The following is a 26884-nucleotide window of genomic DNA, read 5'->3' as shown; positions in this document are numbered from 1 at the left end:
GTCCAATAATGTCTTGATCTGTTACAAGAACCATTATGTTCAACAAGCAAAAATATCAAAGTAAATTAAAGAAGTAAAAATGATCTAACCAAAATGGACATTGGGGACATAGAAAACGTTTAGATTCAAACAAAATTTTCCCTTACAGACTCCAATTTACAAAATGACTAATTTTTCACTGATTTCAAATCTTTAGAAAATAATCTTACATCCCTTTTCCATGAGAGGATTTTTGGTTTGGTTTAAAAAAAAAAAAAGAAAGAATGAAAATAGAGAAACATCATAGGATCAGGGCTGCTTACATGGGTTGCATACATGATAAAACACGAGTTAAAAAGTGGAGTATTGAGATTATTGTGCTAGAGAATCTATAGAGTTACATAGCTGAAAGAAAAACATCTTAAACATGCAATAAATACAATTGAATTACAGTAATGTTAAAAGCCAAGACGTTGCCAATCCATCACAAGGCAAAGAGAGACAGGCTGAGATCTGCACACACAGACATTGTCCCGTCCGCATTTAATCTCAAAATAAATGTTTTGCTTTATTTTCTTCATCCTGAGGTGCATCGTGACGCGCTGGAGCCACTCCCAGCTCTCTGGATCAGGAGAGGCCAGGGTATATCCTGGACAGGTGTTCAGTCCATCACACACACGTGTGCAATTACAAATAAAGTTTCTATTCTTTCAATAATATACCTTTTTGGATTGTTGAACGCAGGAGGAGGAGGAGAAGGAGGAGGGAGAACAAGAGGAAGAGGAGGAGGATTAAGAGGAAGAGGAGGACTAGGGTTTTACTGTGAAGCGCCGCCTCTCTGTGTGCGCGCTGTCTTGACGCGCCGTATAATTACAGTGGGAGGCTGAAGGTAACAACTTCCTCCAATCCTGGCTTTCTGCCTTCCCAAACGCTGCCACCGGAGTGCGGTGGGCTGCGTGAAGTGGGATTCGGTTATCAAAATGCCCCTCAGTCTCCGTCTCACTGACACTGAGTGAGTTGCTGACTTTTCTTTGGCGAGTGAAGCGGCGGACGTCGCTCCCGGCGTCATGTAGGCTCTGCTCGGCGGACTTTTGGAAAACAAACCGGGGTATTGTCGCCGAATTCTCGGAAGATGGCAGAATAGTTCGACCTGCGCCACTCAACCGAGGACCTCACAGAACACTTTGGAGAGTGACCCTCAAGGTAAGCTGAATCGGGATGTCTGTGAAATGACATTTTGACCAGAGTTTAATGGACGCGCACGCACTGTAACATGCGTAAAAGGCGCTTCAGTGGTGGACGTGGAAAAGTTTGCCGATTCGCTGGGAAAGGTTTCGTGACGTGCTCCCACAAGAAGCCCCTGCCTCTCTCTCCTTCTCTCCCTCTCCCCGTCTGCTTTTCCCTTCCTGAAATCATGGCCTGCTGTGCAGTTCTTTGCAACCAAAGTCATTTCATTTGACGCGCAATTTCGACCTACATTTGCCAGATACCTTCCACCCTCCTGTGCAGCCTGCGGTTTTAAATTGGCCGTAGCAGAATGATGTTATTTGGTGGGTGATAAGCGCCGGTCCATAAGAATGGAAGTAAATGTCCGGTTTACAGCTGCGACTCTTCGTAACAATGTGATATATGCTGCAACCTGACAATATCACAACTAGTTGGGAGTTTGCAGGAGTTTTTTTTTTGTCATGCAGTCAGTGGCCCCATCACGATCGTGTGTCTCCGTCGCATGCTGGGCACTTTTAACATCACAATTGCAGCCCTGCATGGAGGGAAGGGTGCAAAAAAACACGACTATCCATCAGTGGCCTTGTGGTTCACTCGTCTACCTGACAACAGAGAAATGCACCTCCTAGTACCAGAGTGTTTGCGCACCGCTTCCCTTCTCTAGGCTGTGGGATAATCAGACCAAACAGGAAATGTAATAAGATTGCAGGGGCAATCCAATGCAAAGCCGTTAGACTTGCTGATGGGATGGTGTAAACTTCATTACAGAGGTGTTAATGCTGGCAGAAAACATTCAGGGATAATTGCCCTGATTACGAGATGTGTGAGTGGGGAACGTCTCACACTCAAGTGTTCTCTTCTCTCTCTGTAGCAACTCATTGTGAACCACCCTCCCACAAAATTACATTCCCACACACTAAACGATAAGTTTTTCTTCACCAATCTGGAAGGGATTTGAATCTGCCTCATTTTTTTCCATTAGTGTCTCTTCTGATTAAAGATAGGGGCTTTCACATTTTGTGATGCACTTCACCGACTCGTTCATTTGGCTGCGCGTTCACGACACTTTGACAGTGAAGTATATTCATCCACAGTGTCTGGGATCTGAGTCTTTTTAATCAGTACGGATTACTGCCACTCAAAATGTATTTGGATGCTAATGACCACCGTCGCCTAAATCTGCTGCACATACACAGTTGGGAGAATTTCTGATGACTTTAGAAACGACGATAAAACTCCAAAGTGTGTCACATCATTTACTCCTTGACTTTTGTGTCCAGATGGAGAGGCACTGGAGAGTCGGTGAACAAACTGACAAGGCGGTGAAGGGGTCGAAAGGTCCACGCTTTGGGTAATGGCTGTGCGTTTGTGTGATCTGGAGAATGTAACCTCATAGCTGAGCAGTCACTGAGCTGTGGACTCTTTGTTGGGCGCCCGCTGTTCTCAGGGGCTTGTGCCGCGGCGTCTGGCAGATAGTGGTCTGATAAAGAGGCCGACAGCCCGTCTGGGCTGCTGTATAGCTCCAGCTCCACGGGCTTTTGGGGGCCCCACTCTGTTCAGCTGAGGAAACTGTCACCAGCCTCCTCTTCCTGGAGCTTTTGAACATGAGGAAGTTTTCCACAGACAATTCTTTTTCTCAAACTCTCTCTATACTGATTTTACATGAAATTTAAAAAAAAAACATTGTTTTATGAGCATCTTTAGCAAATAAAGATAAATTTCCACACATCTGAAGATTATAATATTTATTGCATGAACTCCACAGGAAACTAAATTTCTTTTTTTCCCCCAGTTTGATTAAAAGTAAAAGATTGTTCGCTCATTTTTCTTGCGTACAAGTTTGCTTCCAGTGATCTGACATGAACATCTGTTATGTTATAATTGGTCCACTCTGCTCATCTTTCTTTGTGTACCTTGTTCCCAAAAACCCAACCTACAAGTACACGATGACGCAGAAGTCCAGAAATTGACCATCTGAAATACGCCTGAATGCCGTATTTAGCAGGCAACAGCAAAGTTCAGGCTTGTTAGGCTTTTATGGCTCCAAATAGGTTCGGCAAGACTGTGTTTGAACAGACATGTAAGCTGTTGTTGGCTGTGGTGATGGAAATTTACTGTGTGAATCACATTGTGCCCCTGTTGTGGTGTTGATGCAAGAATCCAACATAAAGTTAGTTCAAAGTGAACTCCTGGGTAATATTTTAATAATAATAATTAAAAAAAAAAAGTCTCTTGTGATTAGCACATTATTTCCGGAGCTCCTCTCCCACAGAAGGAAAATTATTTTTGGGATTGTTGTGCCTGCGTTAGATTCCCTCCAGTGTGAATGCTACAGAGGGTATGGCCGGAAGATTAGTCCACCCGTGAAACCTCTTTGAAGGTAGCATCAGAGGTCACGACAGAGACATGATGGGGTCTGTGTGAAAGTGGTGAGCTGGCACAGTGGGAATACACAGGCACACACACACACACACTAATGAGGTATGCGTTGCACCTCTGTCAGATCTGTGGCGCAGGAAACCACAGGCTGTTAAAAATCTCACGTGGGGTGGTCTCCGTTTCGTTTGGAGCAAATTGCTAGAGGTTGAAGCATAAAGGGTAAGTCGTTAAAGCGCTGTTGCTAAATCTCTGTGTGAATTCAACTGGAGGTAACCTATTTTTTCCCCCCCCGAAGGTTTGGAGTTGGGCCTGCCTGCAGCTAACAATGCTCTCCCAACAATAGAAGTGGTTCAGTATGCAGCACATTTGCGGTTGGACCAACAGCAGGCCCCACTCTGTAAAACCAGTGGTTTTAGTTCCTGCCCCCAATGTTGACACAGCAAAAACCCATTTGACTAATGTACAACATATTCGGTAGAAAAGAAAGCGATCTGGAAATGATGCAATAGAGCACATCTAGGGCCGGGTTGATTAAAGAACTATGATACACAACTAAATAGCAGTGAAAGATGGATATGATATAATTTTAAGTAGCAAAAGCTCAACATGCTGATCAAACAAATCAGAAAAGAGATCATTTGGTCCTTTTTTTGTCACTTTTGTTTGTGTTTTGACACACTGTTGAACAAGTTATGTAAAGTTTGGATGTGAATAGCCTTTTGCTTTTTTTTTAAAATAGCGTTTATTGCAGATTATAGACAGATTAGTTGTAGCATTGCCTCAAATGCCGACTTCTTCCTTTGTTATCAATCTGGTGGTTATGGCCCTTCTTCACAAGTTTCATTCAAGTTTTCATTTCCACATGGCTGCTAGTAATTCTTTGACTTCAGGTCTGCTGGCACTTGTAAATGGACATTGTAACGTTGCTGGAACTGTTCTGCTTTCTGAGTTTAAAGCGTATAATTTGGCCACAGACATCTGAATATTTCATATAACATGCAAGGAGGAGATGGTGGTCGTGGGGCCAGACCTCAGATAGCAATCATTTCTCTCTGCACAATAATTTGGCTGTCAGAAGCAGCTGGCAGTTTGGTTTGGAGCAATATGCAGATGGCGGGAGAGAGAAGTGCTTGCTCCATAAAAGCCTGTGACGAGTGTTTTGTTGTGTGTGTGTGTTGGGGGGGGGGGGGGGGGGCATATGCATATATGTGTGTGGAATCAGGTTACACAGCCTGTCATTAACAAGGGAGATGCAGTCACGAGACCAAGATAGGCAGCTTCAAGTCTGAGCAAGCGTCTGAGGCTCTACGATCTTGCATGTAGGTGGCTTATAAGTTTGGGAAGAAAGGAGGGTAGCAAGAGGAAGGTGTGTCTGTGTGTGTCTGTCTGTGGAAAAGGGGGCATGATTTGGCTGGAAGTCTGGCATCAGACTAGCAACCTTCAGCTATGTTGCCTCACCTTTTGTCCATATGTATGCTCAGAGCTTTGTGTGTGTGTGTGTGTGCGCGCACTGATTTACTAGAAAGTTTGAATAACCGCAGACCTGGCATCAGATGAGGCAGTAGGCTGCAGAGAAAGACTGCATGTGGGTTGGATTTGCTTCTACTCTCAGCTCTTGTCCAGCTTTTTAGAAAGGGGCCCTCTGTCTGCAGTGTTATTTTTAGTGAAAGAACGAAAAAAATCCTTTTAATAATCATCAACCTTATGTGTAGCTCAAACACATCACGATGAGAGGAGCAGTCTGGGACTTTCAGGCTCTGCAGACCCAGCAGGAGATGGGAAGTTAGAGGAGAAGAAGAGGATGAGATGAAAAGATGGCCTGTGTATGTGCCAGATTTCTGTCTTTTCCCACTGTTTGTTATTTGGGAGTTTGCCTTCTTCATCTGGTGTCTCTGCACAGACTTATTGATTCCCCCTATTCTGTGTTCAAATGTGGATGAAGACCGGTGGAGACGGAGAGAAGGGAGACGAGACACTGTCTACACACACACTCACACACACAAACGCAGACCTACAGTGCTTACGGCACCTCTTCTCTCTCTATACTAACCCCAGACTGCACTGGAGACAGTCTGCAATACACATTTTATGAGCCCTTCATTCGCTCCAGTGCTCTTGTCTTATCACTCAGCTGTTAGGGAGGGGGGGGGTTATGGCTTTGTTTCAGTTGCTGCGTCTCTCTGATCTCTTTCCCAGGCCCGTGCACGGCCTCTTGTTTGGCGTGGGCATTTTGTCTACGAATTGAAACTATCTGCGTTTCATCTCGCGGTTTACGGGGTCGTAAACTGAAGCCGTTGGGTTTTGATAGCAGCGTTTAGCTGTCATTCGTGATGGGGCTTGTCTGAATCGGACTTGCCGATTCACCATGCTTGAGCCAAACTGGGTGTTTATGATGTTTCACTCAAGTTGGGCTTTGCAGTATGGCTGGGATCACACAGCAACTTTTTTTTTTTCCCCTATCAGGCTTTCTTGTAATGATTATTTTCATTGTCGGCCTGTTTGCATATTCTTACAATTTTAATTAACAAATTCACTAATTAGTTGCTATTTAGTGAAATTAAATGTAATTGACATAGAACAAATGCTTAAAATCACTGTGATGATTAAACTATATTGTTTCATTAATCACACAAGTGATACCTCTGCCCTGAACCAACAATATGTTCACATTTTGTATTTTATGACCAGGAAACTCCCGACCGTAAGGACTTGATTGGCAGCAGGATGTCTTGGCCAGGTTTTAGGGCTGTATACTCCTTTATTGTTTTGCTGAAAGCTGTTTGTGAGGGGATTATCATCTCAGTGATGAGGGGTTTGATCGATGCATGTTCGGCCACACACTGTGGTTTATCGTGTTGGCTCCCTACCTCCGTTTGCCCAGTTTCTGCTGGTGAGGGCGCCGAACCAATTGAGACTGAATGTTCCCTGAGCTTTGAGAAGCTACTTGCATACCTTTTTGGAGTGTTTGCCTGGCAGACCCCTCGAGGAGGGAAATGTGTTTAAACCACGTACTGTGATACAAATCAAGGTGTCCTTTTGAGAGAAGCCTTGCCCCCAGGCTGGTGAACTTTCTATGATGGTCATTTGGAGGGAGACTGTTTGTGCATTCCTCTGTTGGCAAACATGGCTGAAAGACATTTAGATGGTGTTTGAATTGGCTGTTTCTAATGTTTTGATGGCTGTGTGAAAATGAATGTCTAATTGCTATGGTGACGACTGCATAGAAGAGTTGTTCAGTGTCTTCGCAGTGCTGTAAATCCTTTCAGGTTGTGCCTAATAAAACATCAAACACAAAGCTTTAATGTAGCTTGGGAGAACTTCAAAAGATGACGTCCCTGTGAAGAAATCTGAAGGAATTGCCTCATGCTTTTTTTGGACAGGTTAGAATTACGTGTTGTGTTGTGTGGTTATTTTGAAATTCAATCGACTTTTTTTTCTCTCTCCCGCATTGTATGCAAGTTATGTGTTCTGTCTTTCCGACAGTTTGTCAGTGTATTTGTTCCTGGGTTATACGTATGTCTCGTCTGCAAACGGATTCAATTCTGTCTAGAAATTTCATGAGAAACGAAGAGTAATTAGAATGTGTCTTTGTACCGTGATGGGTCCTTAGATAAGTGTGTCTGTGGTGTTAATGCTGATGAAGAGGACAGGGTGGGACTACATGAGGAAGAAAAGGCCACCATTGTCTTCGATTACATTTGATCTCGGCTGAGTACCCACCGCCTCTGTCTTTTGTGTGCCCTTGCATACACCCTGGGTAGCACTGTATCCAAGGCACCAAAGCTTGCTATGCTGTTGCCTGCTACAGTGAGAATTGAACATAAGCAGGGGGGCATTTGCATTTGATTGCATTCCTCACATTTTGAAGAGGGGCAACTACTGAGACACTGCAGGTTCATGAGCGATAGAGCCTCGCTTGACCTAATGAGGCACAGCAGATTTCAGAAACTCCTTCAGGGGATCACAGAAATCCCCCTGGAACTGCCCCTTTGTGACCGCAAGGTTCATCAAGTAGGAAACAAAACATGTACAGGAGCTCTGCTTGACAGCTTGTAGAGATATTTATCCTTAACACAGACCCAATGGATGACTATAGTGAAAACTGGTGACCAGCATTGTAAAGTGTCTTAAAACTCAGAATTATTCAGGACAAGCCTCTGAAAACGCAGTGTCTTTAGAACAAGTAGTACTTGCAGATGTCACATGTACAGGTGATTATTGTGTGAGCTTCTCTGTGAAAGTGTACCATGACACTTTACACCATCGTCTGGATCACATGTGGAATTGCATTATATTTATTACAAGCAACCAATACTTAGTGGACCAAAACAATGAAGAAAAGCAGTTTAAAGGAGCTTTGGTGTTTACAGTGTTTCTGCTATTTCCGTGTAAATGGACATCGTTTTCAAAGCGTTGCCGTCTGAAAGTGCACACAAGCAACCTTGGGACAGAAATGCATTCATGAGTCAGTCAAATGGTTTCAAAACATCTTAGTGCCATGTTTCGGCTGCAAACAAGTCACTCTGTGTGAAGCCATATTGTGGGCATACATTTATGTCCTTGAAGGAGACCTGAGTTTTAGGCAACTGAAGACGGATTGAATTTTTAAAGTTTGAAAGCAGCAAAACACCACAGAGGCTTTTTTTTTTTTTTTTTTTGAGACTCGCCTATACAATAGACGGCCATAAAAGAAGAACAATAGTTCCTAACTGCATCAGATGTCAGTGGAGGGGCAAGGCATTCCCTGTTGTCTGATTTCAATAAGCAGATGTCAAAAAAGGAGCAGGAGAGTCTGGGGACTCGGTTCAACTGGACAGGGAGGGCTGAAAACATTAATTTAGTTTGGATCTGCACTGGTCACTGCACTTTTGAAAGCTGTGACGAGGTCAACAGCTGCTCTTTTGCGGGGCTGTTGCTCCAGATATGCACTGACTTGGAATAAAAAAAAAAAACACAAGGAAGGAAAGAATCCAGCCCATTGATTGGTCTCAACTGAAAACGGAACTTTGTTGCATTCAGTCCACTTCACATGTTCCCATAAAAAGCAAACAAGGGCGCAACTTGAAAACATCATTGTTCTTGTGGGTGGACACAAGCAACCATGATATCTGTATAATCATCTGACCATATATGGCATTACTGCATATATACCCACAAGGCATTTTCCTGACTTTTTAAATTTTTTATTTCCTCAACTTCCTTAAGTTACTGTGTTGGCTTTGATTTAATTTTTTTTATATACTCAAAATGCGCCATGAGCTATACATGACTGCCTTTGGTCAACGTCCTGTATTTGCTTCACCGTATAATTCGCCAGCATTTCACACGATAAACAACCTGTACCAAAGTTCACTTGCTAGACCCACCTTTTCACGTGGACACTTGTTTGTTTGGCCCGTACCAGAGTGTGGCGGAGCTCTCCCACCTGCACAGGTGAAGTGGGTCAACTCACGAAGCAGCTGATGTTTCGAGATGTGTTGTTTTCTTCCGGTTTCAGAGAAAAAATAGAAGTCCAGCACTGAGGAATCATTACTGTGCACTCCTTTTAAAGGTTGAATAAAGTCAGTGTGTTGTTTCATAATCCTTTTTTAAGGTTTTGAGTTAAGGTTGTGATGATGGTTGATTCTTTCATTGTCGCGTTACTGATTAGCAGTGTTGCATTTAACTGGGCTGAGAATGGTTTTCTACTGAGCGGTGCGTTTATTTGCTCAGTCGCTCTGTGAATATGAATGTGGGCTGCTGCAAAGAGGACGACTTTCACCCTCAGGCCTGCATTACACCCACATTCACCTAGGAGCAAACCATCTGCGAATCCCTGATGGCATGCTGGCAGTTTGGCGGTCTGGTCTGGGTCTGGGAGAGGGACAGGGACACAAACAGCAGGCTCCATATTGCCCCACTCACTGTTTCTTCTCTCGCCGCCCTGCAGTGTGCTGCAGTTTCCTTGGTGCCCAGGCTATTTGTGCCATGGTAACTCTGCCAGCCTGCTAGCTCAGACACAGATTCCACCTCTCGTCTGCCTCTTTGCCAGCATGATGACTCAGCAGCTCCTGCAGGGCTTCAGCCTCCTCCCTCCTCAACCTCGGTGATACACCGCACTCATCAGACAAAGTAGTGTTTTGTCATTCTCTCCTATAACTGACCTGAATACAAAACAGCCCAAAATTATATCCCATCCAGTTAGGCTGATGTTTTTCTGGTTGTGAAAGCTACTTCAACAACCATTTTATGACATGTCACCAAGAAACGGTGAACTGTCATGACAATTTTGGGTTTAGCGTGACATTAGAATGTTGTCATGTCACCAAACGCATTTAAATAGTTATAGCTCTCTACATGTTTTTTGAGGTTCGGTTGTACAATTTAAAAGAAAAAAAAAAAAAAAAAAGGATGTGAGTGGCATGTTTAATCATCTCCATCTAATCACTGTAAGCTCGGCTCTGCTTCTTAGCATACTGCTTATCAAGGCAGCCCTCTGGAGTGGGATCGCTGGAAAGGAAACGTGGCGTCACAAAATGGGAGCCATGATGTGTACGACCACTTTCAAGTCTCTCAAGCAGAACTCGGCAGGAGCTTACCCCAGCATACTTTTCACTGGGCCATGCCTATTCCCAATGTTTCTCTTGGATTGTGCACAGCTTGTGCAGAGCCCAACGGAGTCGCCTCAGTTTCCTTGTACAAGGTCAGCACTTGTGTATCAGAGGCTCTCAAATCATTAAACAAAATCTGTGGTGAGAAAAAGTGTTTAGTCTTCACTTACTTAAAAGAAAAAAAATGGAATAAAGATAGCCAAACATTCAGAATTGCATTTAAAGTGTCTATATCTAACATTGAAAGGAATTTATTAGTAACAATGACACATTCGTTAGTGTTTAATCCGTAAAATCTTCAAACGAATTCTTGAGTCCTTGCAAACAATGGAAGGTACAGTCTCTCAACAGCATACAAAAGCAGGAATCCTCAAAAAAAAAAGAAAAAAAAAAGGCAGGCAGTGTGTAGGTCTCTTCTCCATTTTAGAAAGTGTCTTAATGTGGTTTTTTGAAATGTGCAAATCTAATTTTGACAACATCAGATCAGATGAAGCCTGCGGGCTCCCCCTGTGAGAACCACAGCTCTGGAAGACGTTTTCTGTCATCGGTGCAGGTTTTGCAGTAACTGTCAACTCGGCTCTACGTATGTACCTATGAATAAAGCCTCTTTGTTTCTGAAATATTGCATACCTCGACAAAATTATTGGGATATAGTATCTGTCTGCACTGCAGTGATTCAGCGATTATTGGCACCTCTCTGTACTTGATCATGAACCAGCACCAATGCCATCAAAAGTGTTATAAATACCCCAAAAGGGTAAGTAATGAATGAACAAAGTACAAACACATAAACTCTTTCTTCTTCTTTTTTTTTTTTTTACTTTACTTGATTACAATTGAAACTTTGACACAATGTAGAAAGGAGAGGTGAGGTGATTGCCTGAATTTGTTTTTTTTCACTACTCCAGGTTCATACTTGTATCAAACCACCTTTCATGTGATATTTTCCTCTGCGTCATAATATTGTAAAGCTCATGAGACTATTGGTCCCAACCGCAATAAGCAGGGGGAAAATCTATATCTAAAGTTATAATTACCATGTGGTATTCGTAGCAGTTTCCTATTACAACACCACATCAGAGGACATAGGAAGAGGGAATAAAAGGAAAGATTGGGGTTGAGGCAGAGGGACGGGGGGGGGGGGGGGGTGAGAGAGAGCACATCCTTGGCAGGATGTCAGCTCTGTGAACACACTACACAACGCTGCCAGAGAATTCAATACGCAAGAGTAGAGGGCTGCAACACACACACACACACACACACACACACACACACACACACACACCAACCACAGCACAAAATTGTCTGCTCAGATCCTAATCGCTCCTGCAGATGCTGGCCCTGCCTCTCTGTTTCCTATGAATCCCTTCTGAGGTTTCCAATGTCGGGGCCAGTGCTGCCTGCATATTCATCAAGACAAGCTGTTGGCTAGTTTAATGATGTGTTGGGTTCTAACAATGTGGACTCACACAAAGTGAATATAGTAATTTTGCATACATAGAAAATTTTATATTTTTGGCACTAGGCACATTTAAGTTTTCAGTGTGTCACGCGGTAGCGCAGTATTGACGACCACTTTTCCTTCTGTTTCAATAGAAACAAGAAAAGTTGTCACATTCAAGATGCAGAATGTGAAAGTCCTTATCTCCCAAGTGTGATGGGATATTGAGATTAGTTTGACTTAAAGTGTTGAGGTTTTTTGCACGACATGTAAACCTAAAGAGTAAGAGACTTTATAGATGCCGAGGTTTGCCCTGTGGAGACTGAAATATTTGTTGTGTAGTTTAGAGCAAACACAATAGACTGCTTGACTGGCTGGATGTCTGTGAGTGGCTCTATCTATAGCTTCTTTAAAACAAATGATCTACATGGGAGAGATGAAGTGAAATGGAGTTTATTTGACTGCTCCATCGAGGATCTTTTGGCAGTAAATATAAACACACAAAAAATGCAGCAAATCATTTACCTACACTAATTGAGGCCGTTAAGTGAGGCCTCATGACATGCTCTACTTAGATAATTGAGGTTATTGATCTGTCAGCAGTGTGCGAGTCAGGATGGTGTGCTTGTCGGTGTCTTTTCACAAGTCAATATCAAGACATTACCATGTTTATTTAATTTTTTTAAACATCTCTGGGTCTCTTTGTTGACTCTATCATAGCCCAGCCAGACCTCCCTCCCTCTCCCCCCTACCAGCACGGTGCCCTTCTTCCCCCTGTCCCCCTGGGTGCTGACACTAGACACCTCCTCGCTCCCCTCCACACAGCCCACCTCACTGTTGCAGCCCCCATCTCTCACTAATGCTCACCCCAGTCTCTGCCCTCATGTGACCCACTGTCCCCCAGTTGCCCCTGGGCCATACCCCCCTTTGCCTCCTCATGCCCTCCTACCCATGCTCTGCTCCCGCTGTGCCCCCCTCCCTTCTCCTCCGGTCTGGGGGGAGCAGACAGGGCTCCTGATTATCTCTGTGTGGCAGCCTCTGTTTTGTGCTCTGATTAAAGGAGCAGCATGTGGTCTGTGTGTGAGCGGCCCGTGCAGACGTCGCCGTTGGGCTAATGCTAACATTACGTGCTTAATCATTTATGTCTGAGAGACGGGCACAAAGGCTTAGAGGGGGTGCGAGTGGGGTTGGGGGGGGGGGGGGGTGCCGAGGTATTTATCAGTGGCACAGATGCATTCAGGCGCACATGCACATGCCGCCAAGATAACGTCCCCGGGTGCTTGGTAGATCATCATAGGGGCACACTCGAGGCTACGTCTCCTCAAAACTCACTTATTCTTCGAAAATGGGTTGTTTCAGGGGATGATTCCCCCCTTTAGAGTTTGTACTCTCGAGTTAAACTGTTAAAATTTGTTAAAGCAAACACAGTAAACCGAACCGCACAGCGATCTGTGGATGTTTCTCCAGGTACATTAAATATTGAAGGATAAGACCGTCTCCAGGTCTCTAAACGATAGTATTCAGGCACCTACACTCAGTCTCCTCACTGTCCTCTCCTCTTTCTCCTCCTCCTCCTCCTCCTCTTCATGTTTGCTCCTCTCCCCTCACCACCAAGCAGCCTGTCCCTAACACACACACACACACACACACACACACACACACACACACACACACACACACACACACACACACACACACACACACACACACACACACACACACACACACACACACACACACACACACACACACACACACACACACACACACAGCAGCCAATAGGAGAGCACCAGTCTCCCCATTGCTTGCCACTCAATTCCTTGTTGCTAGGACAACAAGAAGGCATGAGACCCACTTAACTTGAGCATTTTAAACTTGGTGCTGACTTTTCTCTGAAAACAAGAAAAGGTCTCTCTCTAAAATTACTCCGTAATATACTGAAATTGCCAGTAAATCCTGCCATTCTACGTCTGGCCACCAAGGTTCTGATCAGAAAGGTGTTTTACAAATAGTCGAACAGCAGACTTTGACTTTACTGTGGCGACATAGAAATCTCCACGTAGTTTCGGCCAGCGTTTTAAAACATTTTTTTTATGATTTTCTTTTTTTTTCTTCTAATGTCTAGGTCTACAATGACTAGCGGGAACGGGTTTCTGTTGGTTGTGATCGCCCTGGTCCTTCCCTGTTCAAGTTTGGAAGGTAAGTGTCTCATCACACGACGCTCTTATTTACCTCTGATGTCAACGGATGTCTCCGTTAGCACAGACCTGGTCCACTTGAGTCCAACTCCTGTGCGTCTTCTGGAGTTGTACTGCACACACAGAAGTTGGAGGTCATTCTCTACTGTGCCTCTATAGCAAATAAAGGATTGGGAATTTTGGCTACATCTGATCTAATCGTGGCCTTAAATCTGTGGTTGTGTGTCCTACACTGGTAGTATGTGTTACAGTGAGTGGGAGGATCACTGATTGTTATTGTCATGGACAGCAGACAGTATCAGAAATTTCACATCAGCAGTCTCACTGCGCTGCACAGTGTGACTGCTCCAGCCAATCGAAATTGAGGATAAAATGACGTGAGGATCAAAGCTGCAACCAAAGCGATTGCAGAAGGGGGTGAAATGTTTCATCCACATTCTCCTTCTGTGATGGTGCCCAGCTTTTTACCATAAATGCTATGAGAAAAACTGCTTGTTATGCATTCTGTAGTGAAACTTACTCTTGTGCCTGTGTTCAGAAAAATGCATGTCACACAATGTAGTGGCTAATAATCCTATAAGACTGTAAAAATCTGTAGGAGTCTGAAGGAGGTGTATACTAGACATTTGTGACAGTGTCTTTTGTATACACCAATATTCAAGGTGTTTTTTTTCCTCCCCTCTTTTTCCGCCCCTGCTCGGTCTGTTTACCTCTCATCTGCTGTCTGTCAGTGTTATTTTAAACTGCTGCAGTGGACTGCAGTAGAAAGTGTTTTTTTTTTAATTCTTATTTTTGCACGTCACACACTTTGTCCTGTGCCTACAGGATATGCACACTACTGTGGAGATGATTAAGCACTGATCATTTACTGTCATCAACATGAGGGGGTGTTTTTTTCTCCTCATTGTTAGTCATTCACTATCGATTTAAACAGAAATGCTCATTCATGACGGAATTGTCTTCTTTTTGTTTGTTTCTTATTTTTTCCCCCCAGGTGATGGTGGTGTGAGAAATGAATGCTTGTGCGATGAACCACCTTGCTCCAATGGGAACCGGTGTTTTGGCCGGCAGTGCTTCACCTCTCTCTCGTTGCTCAATGGGACATCGGTCTTTCAAAAGGGTTGCATTCGGGATAATGACGAGGAGTTCCTTCACTGCAGAAGCACACAAACTCCTGAAGTAGTGGTAGAGTGCTGCTCGGGATATTTGTGTAACATGAACACCTCTTTACAATTTCCAGGTAAAGATGAGCCATTTGCAAAGAGCCTGAAATGTGTTTTATGTTTATCCAAACGAAGAGTTGTATTCCTACAGGGAAAAGTAATCTTTGACAAACGGGTCTATTACATGACCGTGTATGACTAATCAACAGGTCACAATGTCTACTGAATGCAGAGAGAGGTAAAGCAAATAATTCCAAGTGCTCAGAAATCAAAACTCAGCTGACAACAGTTTTGTCATCAGTCAGTAGGCCAACAATTCAAAATAGACAGAAAAGCAACTCAAAAGTCGTTCAGTGGATTGCAGACCAGTTTGGCTGCATTCTACTTGCTGAAGAGCTGACGAATGGGAGAGACCTCGTGAGCCAAGACAGCCGCTTTTTATGGAGAACCGTGGTGAAGATGGCTCATATTACGCACTGGAGGGTTTTACTCTCCCTCTGTCTGCAAATAATGATCAGAAAAATATTTCTTAAAATTATGGCATCTTCAAATCTTTCAATTCTGGGTGACATTTGAAATGGCTTATAGCTTATAGGTCCATGCAGCTATTTCAAAATAGATAGGGTTGCTAGTAGAGCTACTATAAAAAAGTTGCTTTGCAAATGTATGTGATCCAGTCTAGCGAGCTATTTGCTGAAAAATTAGAGGATTTGCCCCCAAAATATAACTCCACTTTATAGCAGTTAAAGCTATTTTACCAGACCAAACAAAGTCTGTTGTTTTTCCCTCTCCTTACCTCCTGTTTTACATTTCTCATCTAAGCAAGGGGCTGCCTCGGTGGGTTGGTGCGCTCTTCGAATCAACTGGCAAAAATAATTTTGTTGTACCTGTGTTGCAGTGACAATAAAGATATTCTATTTTATTATATTCATAAAGACATCTTTTAAGATCTAGATAAAGTAGTGACTGCTGACCATCATGCAAATCACATGAACCAATACTTGGCTCAATGTTGTGCAGTATAATAATGCCAAATGCTGGATATTTTATTTTCATCGTAAAGGAGTTTATAATAAATGGTTAAGGACTAATGAAAATAAAAAGCACATAAGAAAACTGTGAAAATGTAGACGTTTTAAGTTAAATTCCTGCAATGATTGAACCTGTTGTAATATGTGATCATTGGATTCACATTACATTTGTTTTGTAATATCGGGTTTTATTTACACTTATTTTTATGACTTCCCCATTTAATAAAGATAAGTAAAACATTCCTGCACCACCACCCTCACCACCTGGAGGAATAACTTTCTGCAGATAGTTGTTCAGATAGGACAGATAAGCAGATATCAGTATATGTTATGAAACGATAATCCCCTGCAAAATCTTGAGAAAGGATGCCATGTAATTATTAAAATGATCTGTGTCTGAAACGCTACCTCGAATCCCAGTTTGTAAAACACACAGGTGTTGAATCGGTTAAACATTTAAACGGTTTAAACGATATCAAACAGGGAAAGAGTTTCTGCTACATTTAAACTTACTTAAGTGGCCTCTTCAATGTGTAGCCAAGAACAAGTCATTTTCAACCTGCCTGCTCTCTGATGTGAGTGAATGCCATTTAATTTAATGGCTTGCTAATGGTATTGCTGTAATGGGTTTTCCCCATATCTCGGTTTCCTCTTATCAGATGTACGACTGTCTGCTGGCAGACCAGTCCTCCGAGACCAAGAGTGTGTGTGCGAAGGCGGCGCGTGTGAGCGTGACCGTCGCTGCACAGGCCAGCACTGTTTCTCCTCCATGATGGTGATTGAGGGGGTGGCCATCCAACAGAAGGGCTGCCTGAGGGACGACGAGCAGGGCCGAGCCACCTGTACCATGCCACCCTCTTCGGCTCATGTTGTCAAGTGCTGCCAGGGCCATCTGTGTAACATGAACGTCACTGTGCAAGCTCCAGGGAAAGGTGACTTTGTACACATTGTGCACATTTTTTTTTTTGTTGGCTGCGGCTCATCATGTGCCTCATGTCACATAAAATTGTCTACACTTTGAGCTTGTTTTTTTTCCATTCTATGTTTTGATACGATGCTGATTCACACCTTGACGTGTTCTAACATGACTTCATCTGAATCTTTTGCAGCAGAAGAAATAAAACCCCTGAGCAGAGACGAGCATGAGTGCGTGTGTGAAGGAAGCGGATGTGTGGCAGAGAGTCGCTGCCTGGGCCACCAGTGTTTCACGTCTCTCACCGTTAACGCCGGCTCTCTATTGTACCAGAAAGGCTGCTTTAAGGTCTACGAGCAGAGCACGTTGACCTGCAAGACCCCGCCTTCCAGGGACCAGATTGTGGAGTGCTGCCAGGGCCACCTGTGTAACATGAACAGCACCGTGGAGCTGCCCGTCAAAGGTACAGCATGAGAACTGCCCAGGACACGTCACATGTACCAAGATCGTCCAAGATTTTCATGAGCTCCATCTGTTTGATTTCAGTTTTGAACTTTGTGTCCTTTCAACTGAATCAGTCAATCCAAGCACATTATAGAATGATGGCTGAATTCCATTCATTCACAATCGGGATGACAGTGTTGTTTAGGATTTTTGTTTTGTTTTTAATTATTTATTTAATATTTCTTTAAAGAGTTAAGGGAAAAATACTTTTCGATATGTCTATAATCCACCATCCGGTGTGAAATGATCTGAAACGGCTGTTCAGATAGTTTCTGTTGGCTTGAGTTTACACTTCTCTGTGGTCACACTTCTCTGTGGTCACACTCCTGGCACCTCATGAAACATATGAGAGGGAGTCGGTAAGCAACGAGAGGGAGGTTTTGAATATCATTTAGTCATGGTCCACTACTCCTCTGCCCTCTCAGTGGCTGTCAGAACTGGCTGACAAGAACCCAGGGGGGAGAGGCCACCTGGGATTGGTGGAGAGACGTGAAGCTATGAAGCGACGGAAGGTTCTGGACTTGCATGTTGGACTTGGATGAGCTGGTGTTGTCATTTTATTACTTGTAGCTCTTGCGGACAGTTAATGAATGTGTATGCCTAATATGGTCTTTTGTATTTTTATTTCTGCTGTTATTACAGGATGAATAAGTAGCATTATATCAGACAAGACTAAAACCTCCGCACAAGGACAGTTTTTATAGCTTAAGGTAAAATAAAATAGATTTTATTTAGTATCGTCTATGTTAATCTGACTGGTGATAAACATTTAATGGCAGCTTCTTATATTTAACATAATTTAAAATTGTCACACTGTTAATCATTGCCACAGATCTTTTTAGGTGGCCACAAAAACAAACGACGTAGAACGTGTTTCTTTATGTGAGGTTTTAAAGTTGAATCCATCCCCTCCTGTGTGTTTGAGCTCTGAGAAAGTGTCGCCAGTTGGGTGTTAGATGAAGGAGTTCATTATACAAGTTGAGAAAAGGGGATCATTGTCTGTCCTGCTGACAGAGCTGAGCAGTCTTTCCCCAGGAATGTTTGGAAAGTGTGAATGGTGGTCAGTTCCTCCGACTGACTTGAAATCCACTTTGTGTGTTCGTATGAATGCTCATATGCGCACGCACACACACACACACACACACCACCCACCTTGCACGGTTTGTTACTTCAGAAGGTTTGCACAGTGCAGCAAACCTGTGATTTGTGTTTGGTTGAGGTGCTACATGTGTGGTCCAGTCAGACAAAACGGCTCCAGCATAGAAAAGTTTTCTTCAACGGAACAGATTTTCAGGCGAAATTGTAAAAGCCTTTTATGTTTCTTAAAAAAAAACAAAAAACGTGCCTTCTTTTCTACAGAGCAGAAGCAACTTATGAAAACTCTTTTTTTCTTTTTCGTCTTCTCTCCTTACAGCTGACGAGCTCTCCAGCTACAGTGTGACCACATTGGCTATTGTCATTGCGGGACCCATCGTCGTCCTCATCATCCTCTCCGCCATCGCCATACTGGTGTTCAGACGGATTCACCACAACCAAATGGAGAGATTAACATCACGAGATGCCGAATATGGAACTATCGATGGCTTGATAGCGTCTAATGTGGGCGAGAGCACTCTGGCGGTGAGTGGTGGCTACTATGAAATGAGATCGTGACCACAGAAACTCGTAAAGGTTACCCCTGGCTAGATGGAAATGTTGCCCTTAATTTGCAACAATTGTCCCCCGTGTTGTAGAGACTGTGAGCTTGGGGTGATGACTTAGGCATTGGTATTAGTGGGGAATTCTTTCTGTTTTGTATATAAGTGCACCACTTGCATGATAATGATAGATGAATTATCTATGATATAGTAAATAGGCGTGGGATTAACCCACTCGTTGGGTGGTTCTGTATTTAAGGGTTTTGTCTCATACCACATGATACGATTTTAAACGACTGTTGTCTGCCACTCTGTTTATGGCTTTATTTTTTGGGGGGAGAAAAACACCGCGTTGGGATGTTTGTTTTGGTGACACGGGACAGGAAGACGAAGCCTGTGTCTGTGTGCAAGGTCCGTCTCCAAACATCATTGAGCAGCGCATGCTGCAATTTGAACTTCACTGTACTTTTTCAAATCATAACCCCCAAGAGTATTTGTAATTGTTATGCAGAAATTTAAGCAATTTAAACTGGTTTGTGTGTGAACTTGTAGGCAGTACTATTGACGCGACCGGAAAAACAGAAAAGTTGTTTTGCACCTTCGCTGTCATTTTTCCACTCTGTTTCAGGAATGTCTTTAGCTATTTATTTTCTCTCCACTAAAACCAAGGACTCTGAGCTTTTCTACTGAGTGGTTTATGTTTTGAGGCCTGCTAAACGGATCCAGAGTGTAGGTGGAGTCCTGTGGTTTGGATTTGCTCTGAAAGACAACCCTGCACATTCACTGGCTTCTCCCACTGTGTAATCAAGTTCAGCAGAAACTTCTCCCAGAGCACTTGGCACTCCAACAAAATACAAAGTTGCCACCAGATTTGTCACTTTATAAATTCACAACAACCTCTTTGTTTAGTCTGATCATGTCTGGCGGTTATAAAATCGTATAACTCTTAATAGGAATCATCATAACTTTTTAAATTCCAGATCATCAATTAATTTTTAAACAACATATCTATCTTATGCATGTGTGACACACACACACACACACACACACACATACACACACACACACACACACACACACACCATCTATTCCCAAAGTCCATCAATAAACCTGGCAATGTTTGCCCCGGCATAATTAAAAAGTGCTTGGCAGCGTCGTGAGAAAGGTTATTCGGAACGGTGTCGTGCCTGTGAGTAGCAAATCGGACCCAAACACATGTGCCCGTCTCTCCACTGCCTGCTGCCCAGACACCCGCAATGATTATGATGATATTGCAGCGCTGATTGCATTCTGCTGCTTAACCGCCTGGCTCAAACAATCCTTCCTAAAAAAAAAAACAATCCTCCTGTACCAAAGAGAGCGATTTAAAATCTCTACCTCATCATTTAAAAAAAAACATTTTTTTACTGCCACCGTCTTACATTCCTGTGTTGTGTTTCCAGATTGTTTCTTTGGCAGCGTTTGCATTATGCATCTATTTATCTGAAGAGTCACTCTTCTGTTTTTCAGTTCTGGTTCTCCCCTCCCAGTTCAGTGGTTTGTTTTGCTGGGTCGTTTCTGGTTGAGTTGCTGTGCACTGCCCTCCTGTGTCAGCGCTGGGTCACTGCACGTCTTACAGATGAGATAAAAATAAAAAGCTTAGCAGCATTGCGCCTGTTTTGGAGTCTGGCTCTTGGATTAGATCAAATCTCCAGTGCCCACACCAGTTACCACGGTGGGGGTGGCACTTCTGTTGTTTTCTCAGCAGGGGGCAGTCTGCACACACACACACACACACACACACACACACACACACACACACACACACACACACACACACACACACACACACACATTACCCTGGTGTATACACACAGCTTGCTTCCCACCATGCCATGTGGGTGCCACATCAAAGACGGCCTGCTTGTATTAATCTCCATCTGAGTCCCAGATGCTCTTTTTTTTTTTTTCTTTCTTCATCATTTTTAAGCTCGAGCCTCTTGACTCCTTTGGGAAGGTTTTCAGTCGGATCACCCAATTGCAAAAAATATCCACAGACTCTCAGAAACACACAAGCTCTTTGCCCTTCATTTATGGTTGCTGCTTCTCTCTTTGCCAGGATCTGCTGGATCATTCCTGCACTTCGGGAAGCGGATCAGGGCTCCCTTTCCTTGTTCAAAGAACCGTTGCTCGACAAATAACGCTCAATGAGTGCGTGGGTAAGTGTCCTGTTGAAGGTTTTGTATTCATGATAGTTCAGCCTCATTCATTTCAGCGAGTCTCTCCAGCTGTGCCAACACATGGGCCTCTGGCAGGAGAACGTGGTGAAAAGCTGTAAAGCATGGCTCTCCTCCGAGCTGGGAGCAGCCACACATCATTAGGGACTGCTGCAGACTATCAAATATGTTTAACAGGTGCACATACACCACACATGCTATTATTATTTACTTTAAGCTGTTTTTCTTTGGAAGCATTCACTTGTCATGAGGTTGCTGCTGCAATAACTGAATCTTGAATCTGGAAATAAAATTACCAACCAAACTATCCGTTTCATAGTTCAACCTGAACTTAACTTCATTTCTATAGCAGTGTGAGTGTTTTCTAGTTTAAAAGACGCAGTACTGCAAAAAAGATTAAACAAAACAAATGTGGATCGAAATAAAAGTATCATAATAAATGTGACTATAATGGAACTAAGACGAATTGAATATAATAGTAGTATAATAGTTGTCTTTATTTTTGAAGTCTTTGGTTCGTTTTTCACCTCCCGAACTTCTGCTTCTCAATATCAAACCAGCAAACTCTCCTAACAAAAAAACAAAAAACAGCTGCATTTGAAAGAAGTGCTGTGGAAGATCCAAGTACCTGGAACAAAAAGTGCTATTTCATTTCAGGGTTCATTTGTGACATGTGGCCTGTAAAATGCCTACAGAATTTGCGGTTCAAACACTTTAATGAAAACTTGAGAAAGTGTACCGTTAAACATATTTAATCAGTCTTCTCAAAATCAGAATTCAGCTCTTAGAGTATTTGTAGTATCTCGGGAGCACTGTTACTCTAACTAATATTTGTGTTTTTATATACAGGCAAACACGTTGCTGTAGTTTCAAGTGATCCTAATGAGCACATGCTTCTCTTCTCGAACCTCACAAACCGCCTTTGTTGAGCTTCAGTGTGCATCAATGTATCTTTGACTACCTACAACCCCCCGCTAGGGGGCAGTAAATTTACATTTAAACCAATATCACCAGTTTACAGGAAAAAAAAGACTTATGTTTCTTTGGAAACTGCTACCTGGTTACACATCAAATATATTAATGTCTATTTTAGCCATTTATCTTTCTTGCTGTGATACAGATTGATAGAAATAGCTATTCTGCTTTCAGTTTGTCTTATTCACTGCTGGACTTACCAGAGATATAAGACTTTTAGTGTCTGAATAATAGATATGTCACTAACTAATCAGTAATGTAGTAATTCATTAAAATGTTCTTTGTCGTATCACCCTCAATTTGTGTATTGTTTATGTATCTTGACAACAAATGGTGTGTATTCAAATAGATGTTTTTGTTCTGTTGTGTTTATAATCTACTTTAATGATATATTTTATTCTATTTTAAATACATTAAATTTTCTATAAATTAATCCTCTCTGAGACTCTGGTTGAGTTAAAGTTCACCTCTCGGCTTTCTCTTTTTGTGGGATGCAGTCTATCCGAGGCAAAGCATGTTTTTGCCCTATTTCACTGACAAGTACAGGCTTGTTTTGAAAGCTTTGGCACTTGTTCTGTTTGTTCATTTCCCTTTTCTTTTTTCCTGCCAGGTAAGGGCCGGTATGGTGAAGTGTGGAGGGGTCAGTGGCAGGGAGAGAACGTTGCTGTTAAAATCTTCTCCTCCAGAGACGAGAAGTCCTGGTTCAGGGAGACTGAAATCTACAACACCGTGCTGCTGAGACACGAGAATATCTTGGGTATGCAACATAATCTACATCCGGGTATTGTGAGAACACAACTGCATGACACTGCAAACGCCGTAACCCTATGTGTGCGGCTATATGTGGGTTTGTGCTCAGCTGAGGATTTAAAGATAACGTACACACCTTATATGTGATGTATTTGTGTCAATAATATTTTCGTAATTTAAATGTTTCCCAACGCAGGCTTCATCGCCTCAGACATGACTTCAAGGAACTCCAGTACTCAGCTGTGGCTCATCACTCACTTTCACGAGATGGGCTCCCTGTATGATTACCTTCAGCTCAGCACCCTCGACGCACCCGGCTGTCTCCGTATGGCACTGTCCATCGCCAGCGGCCTGGCACATCTACACGTCGAGATCTTTGGCACTCAGGGCAAGCCGGCCATCGCCCACCGAGACCTCAAGAGCAAAAACATCCTGGTGAAAAAGAACGGGCAGTGTTGCATTGCCGATCTTGGTGAGGATACTGTGTTTCTGTGATGGTTTAGAATACGAAGCTCATCATGAATACCCAAACGTTGCAGATTGTGTTTCGGAGAAATGTTCAAAAGGATGCACTGGACAACTACACTAATAACTGAATGTTTCAACATAATATGGCCTCAATAAAAGCACATTGGTACTCATGAGCTACCTTAAAGCTAATGAAGTGGTTCAATGGGCATTACATAAGAACTGCATCTGCTGCAATATCGCTCTCCTCCCATATTTCCACTTAGCAATATTTGTTGTCAAATTAGGAAGAGCACCCAGAACTAAATGTTGAACCTAGCCTTTAACTGAAAACACATTTGCAGGGCCCAGGAACAATTTATCTAATCCACCAATGTTCCATTTGAGGATGCTTGAATAACATCTAATGCAGGTACGAGCCATAACCCGGTGACAGGCCTCACATGCTGGCTCGGTGTAATGAATTCTCTCCTGGGTGACTCATTTTGGTGCTCTGACAAACATGGGAGCAGTTGTTTGTCTTCTCAGCGAGTTGTTGTTGTTTTGGAGTGCATCCTGAGTGAGTAAATAGGGCTGTGAGCAGCGAACTAACCTAGACTCCCCAAATGCAGAAACATGGCTTGCACTCTCTCATTTGGGTGTTAAAACTTCCCTGTCTGGAGCCGTTTTCACATGTGAGGAGAGCCAATTTGTGTGTGCTCACACAACAAGGCCTGTAGGTGAACATGTGTACATTTTTTATTTTTTATTTTTTTTATAGTGTCATCGACATCTTGGGGGAGAAAAATGTAAAAGAAAAACTTGTGCAGAGGACGCCTTCATTGAGTTCTTTATTTTCACAGGTCTGGCTGTCATGCATTTTCAAGACACCAACGAGCTCGATGTAGGAAACAACCCCAAGGTTGGCACAAAGCGCTACATGGCCCCCGAGGTGCTGGACGACTCCATCCAGATGGAGTGCTTTGAGTCCTACAAGAGAGTAGACATCTGGGCTTTGGGCCTCGTCCTGTGGGAGATCGCCAGGAGAACAGTGAGCAACGGTGAGTTTCACACTGCTGTGTCCAATGTTATTCAGTACAGCGGAGTCTGTATTGCATCACTTTTGCACAGGGGCGTCTCACGTGTATGTATATTTAGCTGTAGTATTAGTATTTGTAGTGAAGCAGTTGTTTGGTACAGTTGTAGGAGGGAAAACTTCCTCCACCCTGTTTACTGCACACCCCAGTCTGCATCATGTGGGCAAGGCTAAATGGAGAGCGATAGCCATATGTTTAATAACATCCATTCATCCATATTATTAGCTAGTTAACACTTGGTGCATGTCATAAATGTGCAATTGGTGGCTTGCGGGCCATAACGATAGGGCGTATAAGCATGTGTTCAATGAATGAGGAACCGGTTTCCTAGGCGATGGGAGGATTTAAGTCAATCTTGTATCAACTACAATTCAATTCAATGCCTTTTATTGTCACTATACCTAGGTACAATGAGATTAAAAACAACTCCAGTATCAGTGCAAAACATAGTTAAAACATATTAAGAAGAAAGTGCAGAATAAGTGCAAGGGGGGGGGGTAGAGGAGGTAAGGTGCACAGTTGTATTAATACATCTAATTCAAGGTAAAATAATTATCCAATGCACATATTTATTTCTCAGTAGCCAAAACGCTCATCCAGCCTACTGGTTCGGTCATAATCTGGTGTTCTGGTAGTGGAGATATCATTTTTGTGGTTCTCACAATGATCATAGCTTGCCGCTCTGCACTGTATATCATACATGCCTGTGACCAGAAAGGCATGTTGGTAAAGTGAGAGTTGGAAAATCTTTACAAATACTTGACGGCGAGGTACAGTACCCGGTCTGCAGATATAACACTCTGTCACAGAAGTAAGTAAAAGCTTTTCTGCTGCTGATGGGAGGATTGGCCCGTGGTAAATGTGCCTCTGTCCACTTTGTGTCTGTGGTTTGTGGAGTAACCAGAAGCATCTGCATCATATTTTCGTGAAATAAAATCCACTTTCTTCATTCACCGTCAAATCAGTTTTATCACTTTATAAAAGGAACAGGGCTTTCAGAAACACTTAAGGTATTGATTTTCCCTCGGCGCTGTAACCTCACTGCTGATTTATTTATTTATGTATTTTCTTTGCCGCCGATGTAATTTAGTGCAAAGCCGCAATGTCAATCCTTTTGATATCCACCTGTCCTTGTATATGAGTGCAAGTTGCTATGTGTGCATTCTCTGCTCTACTTGCAGGCATTGTAGAGGACTACAAACCTCCTTTTCATGACCTGGTGCCAAGTGATCCCAGTTTTGAGGATATGAAGAAGGTCGTGTGTGTGGACCAGCAGAGGCCCATCATCCCAAACAGATGGTTTTCAGACCCAGTGAGTGACTCTTAAAACACATCCACTCATATGTTCATGTTATGATGGGATGTACTGATGCATTTTCCCTCCCTTCATTTATAGACTTTGACCGCCATGGCTAAGCTCATGAAGGAGTGCTGGTACCAGAATCCTTCGGCCAGATTAACGGCGCTGCGCATCAAAAAGACTCTCACAAAGATCGACAACTCTCTGGATAAAATAAAAACAGACATTTGAGTGTTTCTCGTGAAGAAACAGCGGATAAACTTAAAGGGCCTTCGAGGGACTTCATGGGTTCACGGGCCCTTATAGTGGCACGGACCTATATTTATTTTAAAACTGTTGGTGGGACATATTTTGGAATCCAAAGATGGCTTTCCGGGCATTTCCGAGACTACTGCTCGTCTTGGACAGAAAAAAAAAAAAATATTGACTCAACTTATATAATAGGAACTGAACTGTTTGTAAGGTTCTTCAAGGAGGAAACTGTTACCTGGGCGATAGATTGTGTTTGTTAAGACATGCAGATTTAGTTTGACACTTTTTTTTTTTTAATGTCTGACCGTAACAATGTCGTTCTTATATTCTCATCTGTGCTGCACTGTTCATTGGTATTGTGGGGGATTTATGTGGAATAGCAGTAAGCCTTCCAGTTGAACATGAACTTTTTAGCTGCGTCCTCTCTTCAGACAGTGATTATTTTTGTTATGCGTTGTGTCATGCACCGCCGTTTACTACGCCGTCAGAACAAGTCTTCTATGACAACATCCATTTCCTCACATCGTCCATCTCAACATACTGTGTCGCAAATTTTTTTTACATCATGATTTTTGTACTTGATTTATGTACCTGTCCTGTTTTTCTTTTACAGCTTTACAGAGACGAACGCTATAACAGCAAATAAAATACCCACTAGATGCCGAACTTTATTCCTCCAGTGGCCTGTAATTAAGTAAGCAAGCCTGTAAAGCCTGTACTGTTGTCTTAACGCAGGCGTCATTGTCTTAATGCGTGCATTTACAAGTAAATGAAGTGAAACTTCA

At 43.0% G+C, this 26884-nt stretch overlaps 1 protein-coding gene across 3 annotated transcripts; it reads left to right on the top strand.

Moving 5' to 3' along the window:
- The first annotated feature begins 911 nt into the window (after positions 1–911).
- LOC308131613 (activin receptor type-1-like) lies at positions 912–26884 on the top strand. Of its 3 annotated transcripts, none has more exons than XM_080498399.1 (13): positions 912–1182; positions 2487–2557; positions 13742–13815; positions 14809–15054; positions 16668–16940; positions 17121–17384; positions 18840–19045; positions 21161–21260; positions 22864–23010; positions 23200–23475; positions 24314–24511; positions 25729–25859; positions 25944–26884. In XM_080498399.1, exons 2-13 carry the CDS (start codon positions 2487–2489, stop codon positions 26076–26078), a joined length of 2121 nt encoding a protein of 706 aa, XP_080354525.1. In that variant the 5' UTR covers positions 912–1182; the 3' UTR covers positions 26079–26884. The 3 variants fall into 3 exon arrangements, with proteins under 3 accessions (XP_080354525.1, XP_080354524.1, XP_080354526.1); XM_080498398.1 differs by having other exon boundaries at positions 17118–17384; XM_080498400.1 differs by lacking the exon at positions 2487–2557 and having other exon boundaries at positions 17118–17384.

This window comes from Blennius ocellaris, assembly GCF_963422515.1.
Source record: "Blennius ocellaris genome assembly, chromosome: 6".
Taxonomy (NCBI): Eukaryota; Metazoa; Chordata; class Actinopteri; order Blenniiformes; family Blenniidae; genus Blennius; species Blennius ocellaris.
The sequence above is the reverse complement of the archived record's forward strand: the minus strand, read 5'-3'. Positions and strand labels throughout refer to the sequence as shown.